The sequence below is a fragment of the Phycodurus eques genome, chromosome 3 (assembly GCF_024500275.1).
Source record: "Phycodurus eques isolate BA_2022a chromosome 3, UOR_Pequ_1.1, whole genome shotgun sequence".
Taxonomy (NCBI): Eukaryota; Metazoa; Chordata; class Actinopteri; order Syngnathiformes; family Syngnathidae; genus Phycodurus; species Phycodurus eques.
In genome coordinates this window covers 73,178-88,709 of record NC_084527.1, presented here as the reverse complement: position 1 = coordinate 88,709, position 15,532 = coordinate 73,178, and the positions used below count along the sequence as shown (strand labels likewise).

The following is a 15,532-nucleotide window of genomic DNA, read 5'->3' as shown; positions in this document are numbered from 1 at the left end:
GTTCACTTGCTAATCCTGTATTTGGTTATTCTTTTATTTTCATTTCATTTGAAAACCAAACACGTACGCACGCATGCAGCTGCTTTACATTCTTTCTTCTTTCTTGTGTTTATATTTCAAAAGAAACATGTTCTTAATCCCATCCTGATATATTTCTTTTGGAATTAACACAGGGGCCATGTTCAGTTTTGATCAACCATTTATTTTAAGTGATGTCAAAATGAAATGCCATTTGATTTTAGTTAGTGTTTTTGTTATTGGTTTGAGTAAAAATACATTTTGTTTTGAATATAACAGTATTATCAGATCCGGCCTGAGTGACTTGGGTCAAGGGACCTTTGACTCATGGAAAAAATAGACAGTACATGACGCAAATGCTGATAGGCTTTATAATGTGACGACGTGTTGATGCGTTTGTGCGCTCGGGCCACCAGGGAAGTCGAGCGTGCCGACGGTGCGCGTGAAGGCGCGCTACCAGAGTGTGGTGATCCTGCCCATGGAGCAGTACAAAGAATTCGCAGAGTTCATCAGTGCCAACTACCTGCTGCTGTGCAACACGCTGGAAGGATCCATCGGCCTGCGAGCCAAAGAGGAAGTGGCAGCAGCGCTGGTTCACATCTTACACAGCACCGGCAAGGCCAAGGTACGAGCTCCGCCGCCAGCCCCGCCTCCGGTCCGCCAGCCCTGCCCCACCGCGATCTCGCTGGCGAAGATTGACGCTCCTTGTTTACAGGACTTCTTGACGGACTTGATGATGTCAGAGGTGGACCGTTACCGTGACAATGATCAGCTGATCTTCAGAGAAAACACCCTGGCGACGAAAAGCATTGAGGAGTACTTGAAGCTGGTTGGACAGAAGTACCTGCAGGATGCGCTGGGTACGCCGCACACAACAACAAACTATAAAACACTACACAATGTACTACATAAGACTGGGTGTGTAAGTGTGTTTGCGTGTGTGTGTTCAGGCGAGTTCATCAAGGCTCTGTATGAGTCGGATGAGAACTGTGAGGTGGATGCGTCTCGCTGTGCCAACTCTGACCTCGCAGAGCATCAGGCCAACCTCAGAATGTGCTGTGAACTCGCTTTCTGCAAGATACTAGACTCCTACAGGTCTCACACAAAGAAACTTATGCTCTCAAACACACATTGTGTACATAGCGAACATAGACATACACATAGATGCACACACATACGTGCATACACGTTATTACAGTAAACTAAGTGTGGGCGGTGGCGAGTCAGTCTGAGGTGACGCTAGTGTGCGTGTGTGACCCCTTCAGGGTGTTTCCTCGGGAGCTGAAGGAGGTTTTTGCCTCGTGGCGTCAGGAGTGCGGCAACCGCGGGAGGCCGGACATTAGCGAGCGTCTGATCAGCGCGTCGCTCTTCCTGCGCTTCCTGTGTCCGGCGGTGATGTCGCCATCGCTCTTCGATTTGACTCAAGGATACCCGGACGAACGCACGGCTCGCACGCTAACGCTGATCGCTAAAGTTATCCAGACCCTGGCCAACTTCAGCAAGTGAGTCTGTTCACCGCCCGACAACCAGTCGGATCCGACGCCTCAACGTGGGCGCGCGTCTGCCTCCTGTTTTCAGGTTCGGCACCAAAGAAGAGTACATGCTCTTCATGAACGATTTTGTGGAGCGCCAGTGGAGCAGCATGCAGCGATTCCTGCAGGAGATTTCCAATGCCGACGGACTCAACCACACCGGCGCAGGCTTCGACGGCTACGTCGACCTCGGCCGCGAGCTCTCCAGCCTGCACACTTTGCTCACTGAGCTGGACCAGGTGATCGGCTTGACGCGGGCCAAACATTCAGACGGGTGATGCGCATGACACAGGTGACAGACAGACTTGCTATAGGTGACATGCTTGACGCTGACAAAACTTTCAGTTAGGTAACACATGACACGTGACATTCCTGACCCAGGTGACACGATTTACACATCAGAAACATTCCGTCAGGTCAAGGTCAAGGTCAAGGTGCTTTCATTGTCAATTCTTCAATATGTGTAACACATACAGAGGATTGAAATTACGGTACTCAAGGGCCTGCGGTGCTACAAAGACAAATAACATCAATATAAAAAGCTAAATAAAACTATGGTTTATACAGTATATAAAGTATTCATTGACTGTGCAATATCAAAGAGCAGGTGATGTGTGCAACATAGTCAATGTCAGAGAAAACCAAGGCCAATAAGTGTGTATGTATTGATGTGTGTGTGTGCATGTATGTGGGACGTCACAGTTCAGAGTTCAGGGGGGCAGAGCTGGCAAAGAGTTCAGATTCCTGACAGCCTGATGAATAAAACTGTCTTTGAGTCGGTTAGTACTGGCCCGGAGACTCCGTATTCTCCTCCCTGATGGCAGCAGACTGAAGAGGCTGTGTGATGGACGGGTGGCATCCCCCGCTTTGCGGAGGGCTTTGCGGGTGAGGCGGGTGCTGTAAATGTCCCGCAGGGAGGGAAGACGGGTTCCGATGATCTCCTCGGTTACCCTCACTATGCGGTGGAGAGTCTTGCGCCAGGATGCAGTGCAGGCTCCGTACCGTAAAGTGATGCAGTTGGTCAAGATGCTCTCTATGGTCCTTCTGTAGAATGAGCACATGATGGGGGTCGGGGCTCTGGCTTTCCTCAGAAGTAGAGACGCCGGTGAGCTTTCTTGGCCAGTGATGAGGTGTTGCTGGTCCAGTAGTGGTTCTCGGTGACGTGGACTCCCAGGACCTTGGTGCTGCGCACGCTCTCCATTGTAGCACTGTTGATGTTCAGGGGAGCATTCTGGGAGTCCACAACAATCTCCATGGTTTTTTCCACATTTAGGGAGAGATTGTTGTCCGTGCACCACCCGGCCAGGCGGCTCACCTCACTCCTGTCGTCTGTCTCATACCCATTGCTTATGTGACTCACCACAGTTGTGTCGTCTGCTAACTTGATGAAGAGGTTGGAGCTGTATGTCGGTGTGCAGTCATAGGTCAGCAGGGTGAAGAAGAGCTCATCACAACCTTGAGGAGCCCCCGTGTTCAGAGTGCTGGTGCTGGATGTGTTGCTGCCGACCCGTACTGCGGTCTCCCTGTCAGAACGTCCAGCAGCCAGTCGCACATCGAAGTGTTGAGGCCCAGCTGGTCCAATTTGTAGATCGGTAGTTGAGGGATGATGGTATTGAATGCTGAGCTGAAGTCTATGAACAGCAGTCTGACATATGAGTCCTTAGAGTCCAGGTGTGTGAGGGCAGAGTGGAGGGCAGTGGAGACGGCGTCCTCGGTTGACCGGTTGAACCGATATGCAAACTGGAAGGGGTCGAAGGAGGGAGGGAGGACTTGACGTGGTACATGACTAGCCGCTCCGCTCGAAGCACTTCACCAGGATAGGAGTGGGCGCTATCGGACGGTAGTCATTGAGGCAGGAAGGAGACGACTTCTTTGGACCGGGATGATGGTGATGTCTTTGAAGCACGTGGGGACAACACCTTGACTCAAGGAGGTGTTAAATATATCAGTGAAGACATCTGTGAGTTCAGCTGCACAGTCCCTCAGAACACGACCATGTTATCTGGGCCCGGGGCTTTTCGGGTGTTGATCCTGTCGAGAGATCTTTTCACGCTGTCCCGGGTCAGTGTCAGCACTTGGTCACCAGGAGGGGATGGAGGGGTCTTGTGTGCAGGGGTGCTGTTGTGAGCCTCAAAGTGAGCAAAGAAGTCATTTAGCTCATTTAGCAGGGAGGTGAAGCTGTCGCAGATCTGTGGTGAGGGTTTATAGTCCGTAATGGTCTGAATACCTTGCCACAGACTCCTGGTGTCACTGCTGTCACTGAAGCGGTGGGCGATCTTCCTGGAGTATTCCCGCTTGGCCTCCCTGATGCCACGGGACAAATTGGCCCTGGCTGTCCTCCGGCCCTCTTCATCCCAGATCTGACTGACCAAAATAGCGTCCTGGCACCAGGCGTCATTGATGTAAACACACAGTCCGCCGCCGCGAGTCTTGCCTCCCGCGAGAGTTCTGTCCGCTCGGTAGCATGCTAGCCGGTCGAGCTGAATGGCGCTGTCTGGAACGCTGGTGTTAAGCCATGTTTCCACAAACACAAAAACACAGCACTCTCCCACCATCTTACGAGTAGAGCGGAGCAGTCGAATGTAACGCTTGTTGTTCAGTGAGTGTACATTGGGTAATACGATGGCGGGAATAGCTAGCTTGTGTGGTTTAGCCGCTAGGCCTAGCTCAGATACCTGCCGATGTCGTGTCGAGCACAAGCTTACGACTGTATCTGCGTCTTGGAACATGTAAACATGACGAAGACAGACTAAAACACTCAGACATATAAGACAAAAACACGAAAGCCCCATTTGTTTGGGACAGAGAGCAGCCGCTGCGTATGCACGCGCCATCATTGTGTAACACAGGTGAGCAAGTATGACATCTCCGTCTTTCAATCTGTCCTCAGTCTTGTCTGTCCAAGCTCAGTCCACTTCCGCGGATCTTACGAGACGTGTCGGCGGCGCTGGCTAACCCAGGGGGCGTGGCTTACCCCGGGAAAGCGTCGGCCTCCTCGCCCGAGCTTCAGCGTTTGGTGTCTCCGCCGCCGCCTCTGTCGCCACCCCTCTCGCCTCCTTTGGTGGCCTGCAATCCATCACTAGGCCAGCAGTGTGGCGTCGGACTGGATGGAGGGTTAGTCTCAGCACCTGTCATCATCTTCACAATGACCTTCCCCACGAGAAGATCGGCTAGATATGCTGTAGTACCAACAGTAGGTATAGTGCTTACGTATAGTACTGAGGTACTTGTCAACCACTCTTACTTCTTTGATGTCAGCTGTTTCACACATTCTTGGAATGCGTTGGCCTCTTTGCTATCTGAACAACTTTCTAACCCGCCAGGACAACTTCGGTACCAGAATAACCTACACTAAAGAGTTCTTTAACAACTAACTAACTCACTAAATCATGAACTATTTGTTGCAGGCTGGTGGACTTCACCAGACTTCCGTCGCCAACGCCTGAGAACAAAGATTTGTTCTTCGTCACAAAAGGTTCCAGCCTTCAGCCTGCATCAGGTGACGTTTTACTTTTGTTCTTTCAGTGACTCCCCCAGCTCCGTCCTTGACCTCTGAACTTGCCCGTCACTTCCCACAGGCTTGCGCGGCTCTCCGGCCCCGAGCTCATCCTACTCGGAGCCCAATGATGATGCGGCGTTCGGGAGGGCGGAAATGAGTGCAGAGGGGCGGAGCCTGTCCCTGGTGGATCTGCAGGACTCCTGCCCCGGCGACACGCTCGACGACAGCCAATGGCAGCGAAGGGCGGGGCTGCTGCCGCTGTCTTTCCAGAATCCCGTCTATCAAATGTCGTCGCGGCAACCGCATCGGGCCGAGGTCACGCCCCCCGACAGCCTGGGCGGAGACGAGCGCAACTTGGCTGGCGCCGCCGCGCCCAAACCCGCCTTCCTCACCCAGATGCAAGTGGGCGTTGCCGGGGGTGTGGCCGGTGAGCGAGGAGAGCGTCTGTCGGCCGTGTCCAGCAGCAGCAGTGGAGAAGAACAAAACAGAAGAGCATTCTCAGAAAATGTCACAAGTAACTCTTTTTTTTCATTCTTCACGTCTGCCTGATGATCTCACTGATGTTATCTTACATAGAAATACGGTACATACCTCAACGCCATATTGAACGCTGAATCGTACATCCACGTTGCCGCCATATGAGTGCATGTGTGTTTATTATCGCAGTGTTACATAAATTTTGTTGTAAACACTCATGAAAACATGAGAAAAATACATACTCCACGTTGGTTTGGTGCTTACCGATATCCTAAACATACTGTATAGGCATCGTAATCAGGGGTGCACAAAAGTGGTGCACATGCGCATCATTAAAAGGGCACCATATTTAAGCTTGTCACTGTGGATTTGCATACAAACATTTTGTTGTAGTACAGAGCAGGGATATGCGGTATTTACAGCGCAGACAGCCGGCGTGGCTGGCACGCTGCAAGCAAGAGCGCGACACCTTCCAGGGCTTCTTAACTGCATGATCACTTGCAATTTTCACTTTCTTTGAGGGATAAGTTACAGCAAAAAAACAAATAGGTGAAATGCAATGCACTTATATAGCGCTTTATCTACACCACAGGTGTCAAACTCAAGGCCCGGGGGCCAGACCCGCCCTACCAAGGGAAAATCATGTGTCAACTTCCATGATTCTTGTTATAATCTGTACCAAACTTTCAAATTGTCATATATCATAAATGAGAATGTTGAGATATTTGTAAGCATTTTTGTGTTACCAAACAATAATAGTTGAAAAACCCATTACCCCTGATTTCTGATTCCAAAACTAGTTCATACATTTCGTGTGTAAATATGATGAGGCGATTAAAGATTTGTATTGTTTCACAGTCATAACGGCCCTCTGAGGGAAACCGTAACTACAATGTGGCCCGCGACAAAAATGAGTTTGACACCCCTGATCTCCACCATCACAGTGCCCAGAGCGCTTTACAAAGCCTCACATTCACCCATACATTCATACACCAATGGGCGGCTGCTACCATGCGCACTGGGAGCAAATCAGGGTTCAGTATCTTACCCAAGGACACTTCGACATGCAGACAGTCATAGCCGGGGTTCAAACCAGCTACCCTTTGGTCACTGGACGACCCACTCTACCTACTGATCCGCAGCCGAGTGAATGATGTGAAGCCAATGTGATGGAACACTTAAGTGAGCGTGCTGCATGGATTCCAACACTGTTTGCCAACTGAAGCAATATTTGTCCAAATATTTTCTTGGTAAACCAATCGGATGGTAAACAGGGCCGTGAGAGCCTTCACTTTGTGCACTTGTCGCTTTATGAATTTCAATCTCCAGTGTATGAATTTCAGCCACATCCAATATGGCCGACGCTGCGACGTATGGCAGCAGTAAGCCGAGCCGGGAGATGAGGCGTCTGTCTATATGTCTATGATATCACTGACTCCTCCCCCAAGGTGGCGCTGCCCCCCCTCGTCAGAACTGTACGGGTCCTCAGCGCCGCATCGACCAACCTCCACCGCCCTCGTCTGCGCCCCCCCCAGGCCCGCCACGGGGTCGCACGCCGCCCGGCATGCTCCCACCTCGCCCCGCCTCCGGAAGCATGATGTCGTCTAGTCCCGACTGGCCGACCGGCGGACCCTCGAGACTGCGCCAGGCCTCGTCCTCGTCCAAAGGCGACAGTCCTGAAAAACTGCGGCCTGCCAACAAGGTTGACATGCTTACCATGGCAACTTGTACAGGCTGTACGCTAAGTGGTGACACCGTCATGTGTGTGCGTGTATGTATGCGTGTGCATATCCAGGCGCCATCTCCGTGTGCCCTGGATCGCACGGCCGCCTGGCTTCTCAACATGAATTCCACATCCACCTACGCCGAGACGGAAGATGATCAACATGATGACGCCCTCATCGACAAGGTAACTGGAAACACCCCATTATCCTGCTACTGGGCCCTTAGCTGGCGCACACCTGATGGATGTGTGTGTGTTTTCGCGTGCAGTACCAGCAGGACATCGCGTTATTGCAGGAGAAACTCCGTGTGGCAGCTTTGCGCCAGGAGGAGTGCGAGGCCCACCTCCTAGTTCAGGACCAGCAGAACCAGCGCTTGCTGCAGGAGTACCAGGTGTGTGCGACCCATCACTTGTCAGTCAGCGTCGATGGGATGTCGGGCTGCACCATTATGGACCAAAAAAATAATCAATATTTTATTTTGGTCAATATTGTAATCACGATTATTAATCACAATTGTTCCTCTCTCTCGCTCTCGTACAGTGCAGACGCTTTTTTGCTCGCTGTGCTTGCTTCGCTTGTTTACATTTTTTCTTGCTGATAAGCTTGTTTTTCTTCTAAAAAATTAGAAGCAGCGACTCCTGGATATTTTTAAACCTGTGGGACTGTACTTTTTTTGTAGATAGTCAGTTGTTGCCATATTCCAATATTTTCTGATACCGTCTCACCATTACGTGAGCGTGGCCTGCTAATTAGCACTATTAGCAACAAGACCAGCAATCCAGATGCCTCCCTTTTCCACTGAGGACTATCACAGACTGCTGCAGAGAATGTCAATCCTGGAAACGAAAATCCACCGCCTTGAAGTGTATGTGGATGTAAATGGACAGTCAGGGAATGAAACCACTCTACCGATGTCTCAAAATGGTGAGCAGAGGTGTGCTAACAGCATTAAGCCCAACAAAGAGGACGGATGTTGACTGTGGAAACGGTAATGGACCATCCAGTAGTTCTCCCTGGAATTTACTGGTAGCAAAGCCTAAAGATATGGGACAACATCTAAAAAGGAGGACACAACACCAGCAGATTACAGAGGAATCCGGCTGCTTCAGCCCCGAGTGAGCGGCCGTGGACGGTTGCTACAGCGAACGGCAAGAAAAAAGGACTCTAGTCAATGCAAAAGATTGACATCAGACTTACAAATAGATTGGCGCCACTTTTACAAGACCCTGGCCAAGAATGCTCATCCCCCACCACCACTGAAAGGTATGAAACTAAATCATACCAAAAAAAAAAATGGCACCCCAAACATTGATAGTTGTTGATGGAGCTGTCAAGGATGTGAAACGTTTTTGCAGTGAGAAGAACACCAAATTACTGTGTGTTACCAATGACATGGTCTCTGATATCTCTAAAAAAAAAATCCTGGAGATCACTAATCACCACCCAACTGTGAAAGCTGTCATTATACACACAGGGGCCCTGGATGTTCTCAAGCAGCAATCAGAGGTATTGAAGTGAGATTTCATTGATCTCCTAACAAAAGTGCAGTGTTTGGATGCTGAGGTTTTCATAAGTGGACCTCTCCCACTTGTACGATTTGGAGATGAATGTTTCTCTAGGCTCAGTCAATGAAATAAGTGGCTCAAGGAAGTGTGTACTGCACTATCCGTGAGTTTCATTGACAATTTCTGCGTTTTTTTTTTTGAGAGCGATCTTTACAAGGCAGACGGTTTCTGTCTAAATAGACAAAGTGATAAGTTATTGGCTGGCAAATTCTTTTACTGTGTATTTCATTCAGCGGCCCAAAAAGAAAACACTGGCCTTGTTGACACGGCTGAAGGACAAAAAATGCGGTTGTTCCCAAACAATCGGAGGAATAGGAGATAAGGCGACACGAGGCGCAGACGGATTCATCAGCGTCATCCAAACAATAGGAGGAGCGAATGACAAATGAGATGAGCCACCACGTTAAATCTCTCACCACCGCTCCATGCCCCATTGGAGAAAAGCCCAACGCAAAACTCACTCTCAACTAGCCTAAATTCTCTGGTAGGTGTGATGGACTGGATGAAGACTTCTCAGTATTGGAATCCAACGCACACCACGCCAAGATCTTCCTCTCATCCCCCCTCGCCTCAACCCACCGTCCACTAAGATGCGAAGGGCCCCTCCTCCACCCATGAAGAATCTTATGTGCGAATCTGACTGATATCTGCGGGGTGTTTTCCAGAATAAGTCGGACCCTTATGGAGGTCAGGCATTTTTGGTCCCTGTAATTACAAGGGACAGACGGTTGGTCAAAGAAATATGGCATAAAAAAGTAGAATTACAAACTGAGTGAGGATAAAATGTGAATCTATCAAACCATTGTCTCCAGTCATCTCTGCGAGACTAACTATTTTCAATGTCAGGTCACTGGGTAATAAATCAAAGTTGATTAATGACATCATTACAACCTATGATCTGGACTTTTTGTTACTAAATAAAACGTGGTTAACAGAAAGCAGTTGTAATACCATTTTAAATGAGGCAACACCAGCAAATTTTTATTTTATGAACAAGTGTCGAATAGGGAAAAAAGCGGTGGTATTGCTGTTATTTTTAAGTCATTATTTCAGTGTAAAGAAATTATACTGGGTGATTTTAGCACTTTTGAATATCTCAGTTTTTTAGTTAAAGGTGACCCAAAGGTTACTGTTTTAATAATTTATAAGCCTCCAAGATACAATAGAAAATTTATGGAGGATTTTTCAGAACTGCTGTCAGTTATTTTTACTGACTCCAACTATTTTGTCATAACGTGAGACTTTAACATTCATGTTGACAATAACATGGGGGAAAAAATCTCATAAAGAACTCTCTGCTATACTAGACACATTTGACCTCTTTCAACATATTAAGAGTCCAACCCACACTCAAGGTCACATCTTAGATCTGGTCATCTGTAAGGATGTTGCAATTCTATCAATTGACATTAAGGATATGGCTATTTCTGACCATTTTTGTGTATTCTTTGAATTAGAGATTCAGACAACTTCTATGTCTAGTAAGAAAATGTACATAAATGAGAGTACCGCCACTAAGTTTATGGAGACCATAGCTGTGCCACAAACTGTGAATGCTGAGACAGTTGATGAACTTTTGGATAATTTCACCTGTAAAATCCCAAATGTCATGAATGCTGTCGCTCCTATTAAAACTAAGACAATCTTGAGGCGACCTAGAACAGCGTGGAGGAGCACAATGATGGTAAAGACCTCTAAATCAAAGTGTAGGAAAGCAGAACGTAAGTGGAGAAAAATTCAACTCCGAATTGACTGTGACTTCTTCGGACAGTCTTTGTCATTTTAACCATGAGTTAGTCAGGGCTAGAAATAAAATACAATCATCAGGTTAAATATTAGCCCAAATCAGCAAAATGATAAAATTGTACTACATCTGAAGCCACCCAGGAAAAACTCTATTACCAGGTCAGAATTTGATACAGTTGACCCAAAAACAGTAGAGAAAACTGTTCAGCAGCTGAAACCATCAACGAGCTGTCTTGACTCAATACCATTTGACTTTTTCAAAGCTATTGCGAGCTGATTTGCAGCAAATAATCAATTGTTCACTTCAGTCAGGCGAGTTTCCTAAATCTCTTAAAGTCGCTGCCATTAAGCCTCTGCTAAAAAATAGAATGCTGGATGCTTCCATGTTAAGCAAGCTATAGACCCATCTCAAATGTCCGGCTTTTGATACGGTAGATCATAATATACTGCTGAACAGGTTAGAAACGTGGGTAGCACTAAATGGAGCAGTCCTTAAATGGTTCGGGTCCTACCTGGAGGAAAGGAGTTATTTTGTAACCATTGGAACTGTTTAATCTCTTCGAACCTATGGGGTCCCTCAAGGGTCAGTTCTTGGACCCCTCCTGTTAAGCCTGTATATGCTTGGGTCAAATTCTTCATAACATTAATTTTGACTATCATAGCTATGCAGATGACACACATTTATATCTAGCCGTGTCTCCAGATGACTACAGTTCAATTGAGGTGTTGTGTCACTGTCTAAAACAGATAAATAACAGAACAAGCCAAAATTGTCTTTAATTAAACCACAACAAAACTGAGATAATTGTTTTTGGCAATAAAGAAAAGAGGATTGCTGTTAGTAAATACCTGGAGTCACTCTCTTTAAAAGCCAAAGACCAAGTCCGAAACCTTGGTGTTCTGATAGATTCCGACCTGACTTTTAACAGTCACAGCAAATCAATTACTAAAAGTGTCTTCTACCATCTGAAGAACATATCCAGAGCGAAGGCTTGCATATGTCAAGCAGACCAGGAGAAGGTCATCCATGCTTTTATCTCAAGTAGACTTGACTATTGTAATGGTCTTCTGACTGGACTCGCCAAAAGAGCATTAAACAGCGGCAGCTCATTCAGAATGCTGGAGCTCGGGTTCTGACCAGAACAAGGAGGTCAGAGCATATTACTCCAATTCTAAAGTCTTTACATTGTCTTCCAGTCAGCTTTAGAATAGATTTTAAAGTTCCCCTACTGGCCTATAAATCACTAAACGGTTTAGGTTCTGAATACATGAAAGAAATGCTAATGGAATATAAACCGAGTAGGTCTCTGAGATCGACAGATTCAGGTCAAATAGTGGCGCACAGAGTCCAAACCAAACATGGTGAAGCAGCATTTAGCTATTATGCTGGAAACAAATGGAATAGGTTGCCAACAGAAGTTGACATCAGCTCCAAGTGTGCATGTTTTTCAGTCCAGGTTAAAAACTCTTCTTTTTCCCCATGCTTTTTAGAGTATTTCCACTTTTAAATGATATTTCTTGCACTGTAGGCTGTTTTAACTGTATTTTTTCCCCTCTTTGTTTCAAATGTTTATCAGCTGTTTTTTTCTTTGTTTTTAAATGATTTTAATCATGTAAAGCACATTGAGTTACCTTGTGTATGAAATGCGCTGTATAAATAAATTTGCTTTGCCTTGCTCATGTTAGGGAAAAATCTATTTTTATTGCACTACTTTTTCAACAAACAAAATGTAACAATCTTCAGTGCAAAATTCATTTTTAAATAAGAATAAATGAAAAATAATACTAAAAACATCTATGTACCCCAAAAAAAATCTACTTTACGAAGGGATAACTGAATAAATATGCAAAGTGCAATCACTCATTGCAGTTCATCCATAAAAAGCATTAACATGAGGCTCTAAGCAGCGACTTTTTACTTGAAAATCCCCGTCGTTAATATCGTGAATTGTGAAGGACGGGTACATCTCCGTTGTCATGCACGGTCGCAAACTGAAGAATTTGACAGTTGTGATTTCCTTCTCTATCTGCTATGATTGGCGCAATGCGCTGAAACGAGTAGCCCAAGAAGGAGACCACTATGAAAATGAGCAATTCAAAAAGGTGTTATTAAACAAACGAAGCGCCAACATAGATGAGTAACAATCCAAAGCGTATAACATTCAACAAACGGTTGAACAAAATGGCAGACACACTGGCACAAAAACTACTACTAACTAAAAATACTTGAACAAGGAATATCGACGCAGTGGTGGCAAGCAATGGGTAGTGAGCAGTGATCCGACACCTTCCTGCAGCTTCCGCAGATCCTAAGTACTCAGCTGATGACAACGGGCAGCGGTGCTGTGCCGTAGGCTACGCCAAACGATGCTTACAATAAGGACTGGAAAAATACCGAAACCAGCAGGGACAAACAGAGAACATGACACGATTTATTTCCGCTGTTTTTTATTGGGGTCAGGCCAGCCAAAAAGTTGGAAGTCGAGGCAGCCGCTACAACGATCCTGTGACACGCCGCCTCTCCACCAACATGCTGAGAGGGCTGAAAATAAAAGCCTACAATGGCATGGATTTCCAATGTAGTAATATGTGACACTTTTATTTTGAAGTTGGCCTCGCGAGCACAGTGCTGGCGGTTAATGCCTAGATCAAACAACAGGATTTTAGCCCCGATATTGATCCGATTAGCTATCGCATCCTATTTCCCAGATCGGGCCCGACAAATTTTGTCAGGACCGACAAAACTTCTTGTAGTGTGACATAATACACAACCAACAATTTGGCCCTACGATGTAGGGCCAAATTGAAAAGTCTAGCATGTTTGATTTTTTGGAAATCTTCCGTGTTGTATGAGATATCAACGACAACTCTCCGAACAGCACACCTTGACGTTGACCAATAGGATTTCGCATTGTGACAGGCACATAGCCTCCCGGGGTTGCCGTCGTTAACAGACTTGCACACCGTTGTCATCATTTATTCACACGCACAAACCAATGTTTACCGAAGCCTTAGAGCATGATTCGACAGAACGGCGCCATGTTTACATACAACCGGTAGTGCTAGCACTAGCTTGCTAGGCTACATAACGTTTTGCTGCCAGCTTGCGAGCCGTATCAGCTTGCGAGCCGCACCGGTGACGCCCACCACACGTTTCTCCTCATTTTCTTCTTTTTTTCCAGCCACACAATACATTGGCACGGCGCGTTGTTGTCTTAGCAATGGTATCAAGTGTAGCCGTTCGCGTTGACCATTGACATGTTTTCTGGTTCCGCCTCTCCGACAGTGTTCGATTTGACAAGATAAAGCCCAGTGATCGTAAAAGAAGGGTTGCGGTGGTATCGGAATACATGTCGTGTAGTGGCTGACTGGGTTGCGCGCACTGCTCCAAAATGAAGCACTTTTCATACGTAGCAGTGCCCGCTTTTTAAATCGAAAACATCGCCTACAATCAGGCTCATTTTCAAATTCGATTAATAGTGCAGCCCTAATGGTAACGGGTGTCATTGATCACTTTGATCATTATTGATCATTCCCATTCCAAGTGAGGTCTGCAGATCACCTTTGGCCACACAAGGGTGGGGCTTCATTATTTCAGTGCGGACACACACAACAACATGCATACATAGTGTTGACACTTTTTGTGATCACATTAAATAAAAGCCATTACAGTGGTGTGTGCGTGTGTGCGTGTCAGGCTCGGCTAGAGGACACAGAGAGTCGACTGAGGAGGCTGCAGGATGACAAAGATCTCCAGATGAACAGCATCATCAGCAGGTTCACTAGTGTGTGTGTGTGTGTGTGTGTGTGTGTGTGTGTGCGCGTGTGTGCGTGTGTCTGTGAAGTAACAACGTTTGACCTGAACAGGTTAATGGCCGTGGAAGAGGAGCTGAAGAAAGATCATTCTGAAATGCAGGCTGTGGTCGACTCCAAACAAAAGATCATTGAGGCCCAGGTCTGTCTGTCTGTCTGTGTCTACCGGTCAGTCAGTCAGTTTAATGCAAGGGTGAGCAAAGCGTGTCCCGTGGGTAGTGTTGTGAAGATGACTTTGGAAATGCAGTTGGTTACAATTCCAAGTAACCCTATTAAAAATGTAATTGTCGTGGAACTATTTCAAAGTAATATAACTAATTACAAACCCAAATTCTAATGAATACACTACAAAGACAAGATCTTTAATGTTCAAAATGATGAACATTGTTGTTGTTTTGCAAATATGCTCTCATTTTGAATTGGATGCCTGCAACATTTTCCCAAAAAAACTGGGACAGGGGCAACAAAAGGCTGGGAAAGTTGAGGAATGCTAAATTTAAATTTAAAAAAACCACCTGTTTGGAACATTGCACTGGTGAACATGTTAATTGGAAACAGGTGAGTGTCATGATTGAGTATAAAAGGAGCGTCCCCGAAAGGCTCAGATGTTCACAAGCAAGGATGGGGCGAGGTTCACCACTGTATCAACAACTGTGTGAGCAAATAGTCCAACAGTTCAAGAAAAACATTTCTCAACATACAATTGCAAGAAAGTTAGGGATTTCATCATCTATGATTCAAAATATCATCAATAGTCTGGAGAAGTGGCAAGGCTGAAAACCAACATTGAATGCCTGTGGCCTTTGATGCCTCAGGCGGTACTGCATTGAAAACCACCATAATTGTGTCAAGGTTATTGGCAGCACGTGGGCTCTGGAACACTTCCGAAAACTACTGTCAGTTAACACAGGTTCTTCGCTACATCCACAAATGCAAGTTAAAACTCTACCATGCAAAACGAAAGCCATATATCAACAACACTCAGAAGCGTCGCCGGCTTCTCTGGTACAGGCGCATTATGAAGCGCGAAACACGACAACAGAGATCCTGGACTGTTGAGCAACTCAAGTTGTAAATCAAGTATGAATGAGAAAGAGTTTCATCTACAAAGCTTCAACAATTAGTGTCCTCAGTTCCCAAATGCTTCTTGAGTGTTGT

General features: G+C 46.4%; 1 protein-coding gene across 8 annotated transcripts in view; it reads left to right on the top strand.

Annotated features, from left to right (window-relative positions):
* LOC133399590 (disabled homolog 2-interacting protein-like) overlaps nucleotides 1-15,532 on the top strand; it is a 33,898-nt gene that overhangs the window by 12,147 nt on the left and 6,219 nt on the right. For 6 of the 8 annotated variants that reach the window (XM_061671159.1, XM_061671156.1, XM_061671155.1 and 3 more), the window contains 12 exons: nucleotides 435-643; nucleotides 734-1,113; nucleotides 1,284-1,520; nucleotides 1,597-1,789; nucleotides 4,441-4,664; nucleotides 4,958-5,049; nucleotides 5,129-5,563; nucleotides 6,975-7,228; nucleotides 7,322-7,435; nucleotides 7,519-7,641; nucleotides 14,259-14,338; nucleotides 14,429-14,516. In XM_061671159.1, the coding sequence (XP_061527143.1) occupies nucleotides 435-643; nucleotides 734-1,113; nucleotides 1,284-1,520; nucleotides 1,597-1,789; nucleotides 4,441-4,664; nucleotides 4,958-5,049; nucleotides 5,129-5,563; nucleotides 6,975-7,228; nucleotides 7,322-7,435; nucleotides 7,519-7,641; nucleotides 14,259-14,338; nucleotides 14,429-14,516 (2,429 nt within the window). Of the gene's footprint in view, nucleotides 1-434; nucleotides 644-733; nucleotides 1,114-1,283; nucleotides 1,521-1,596; nucleotides 1,790-4,440; nucleotides 4,665-4,957; nucleotides 5,050-5,128; nucleotides 5,564-6,974; nucleotides 7,229-7,321; nucleotides 7,436-7,518; nucleotides 7,642-14,258; nucleotides 14,339-14,428; nucleotides 14,568-15,532 lie in introns of all 8 variants that reach the window. The other 2 variants (XM_061671160.1, XM_061671158.1) reach the window with 2 other exon arrangements.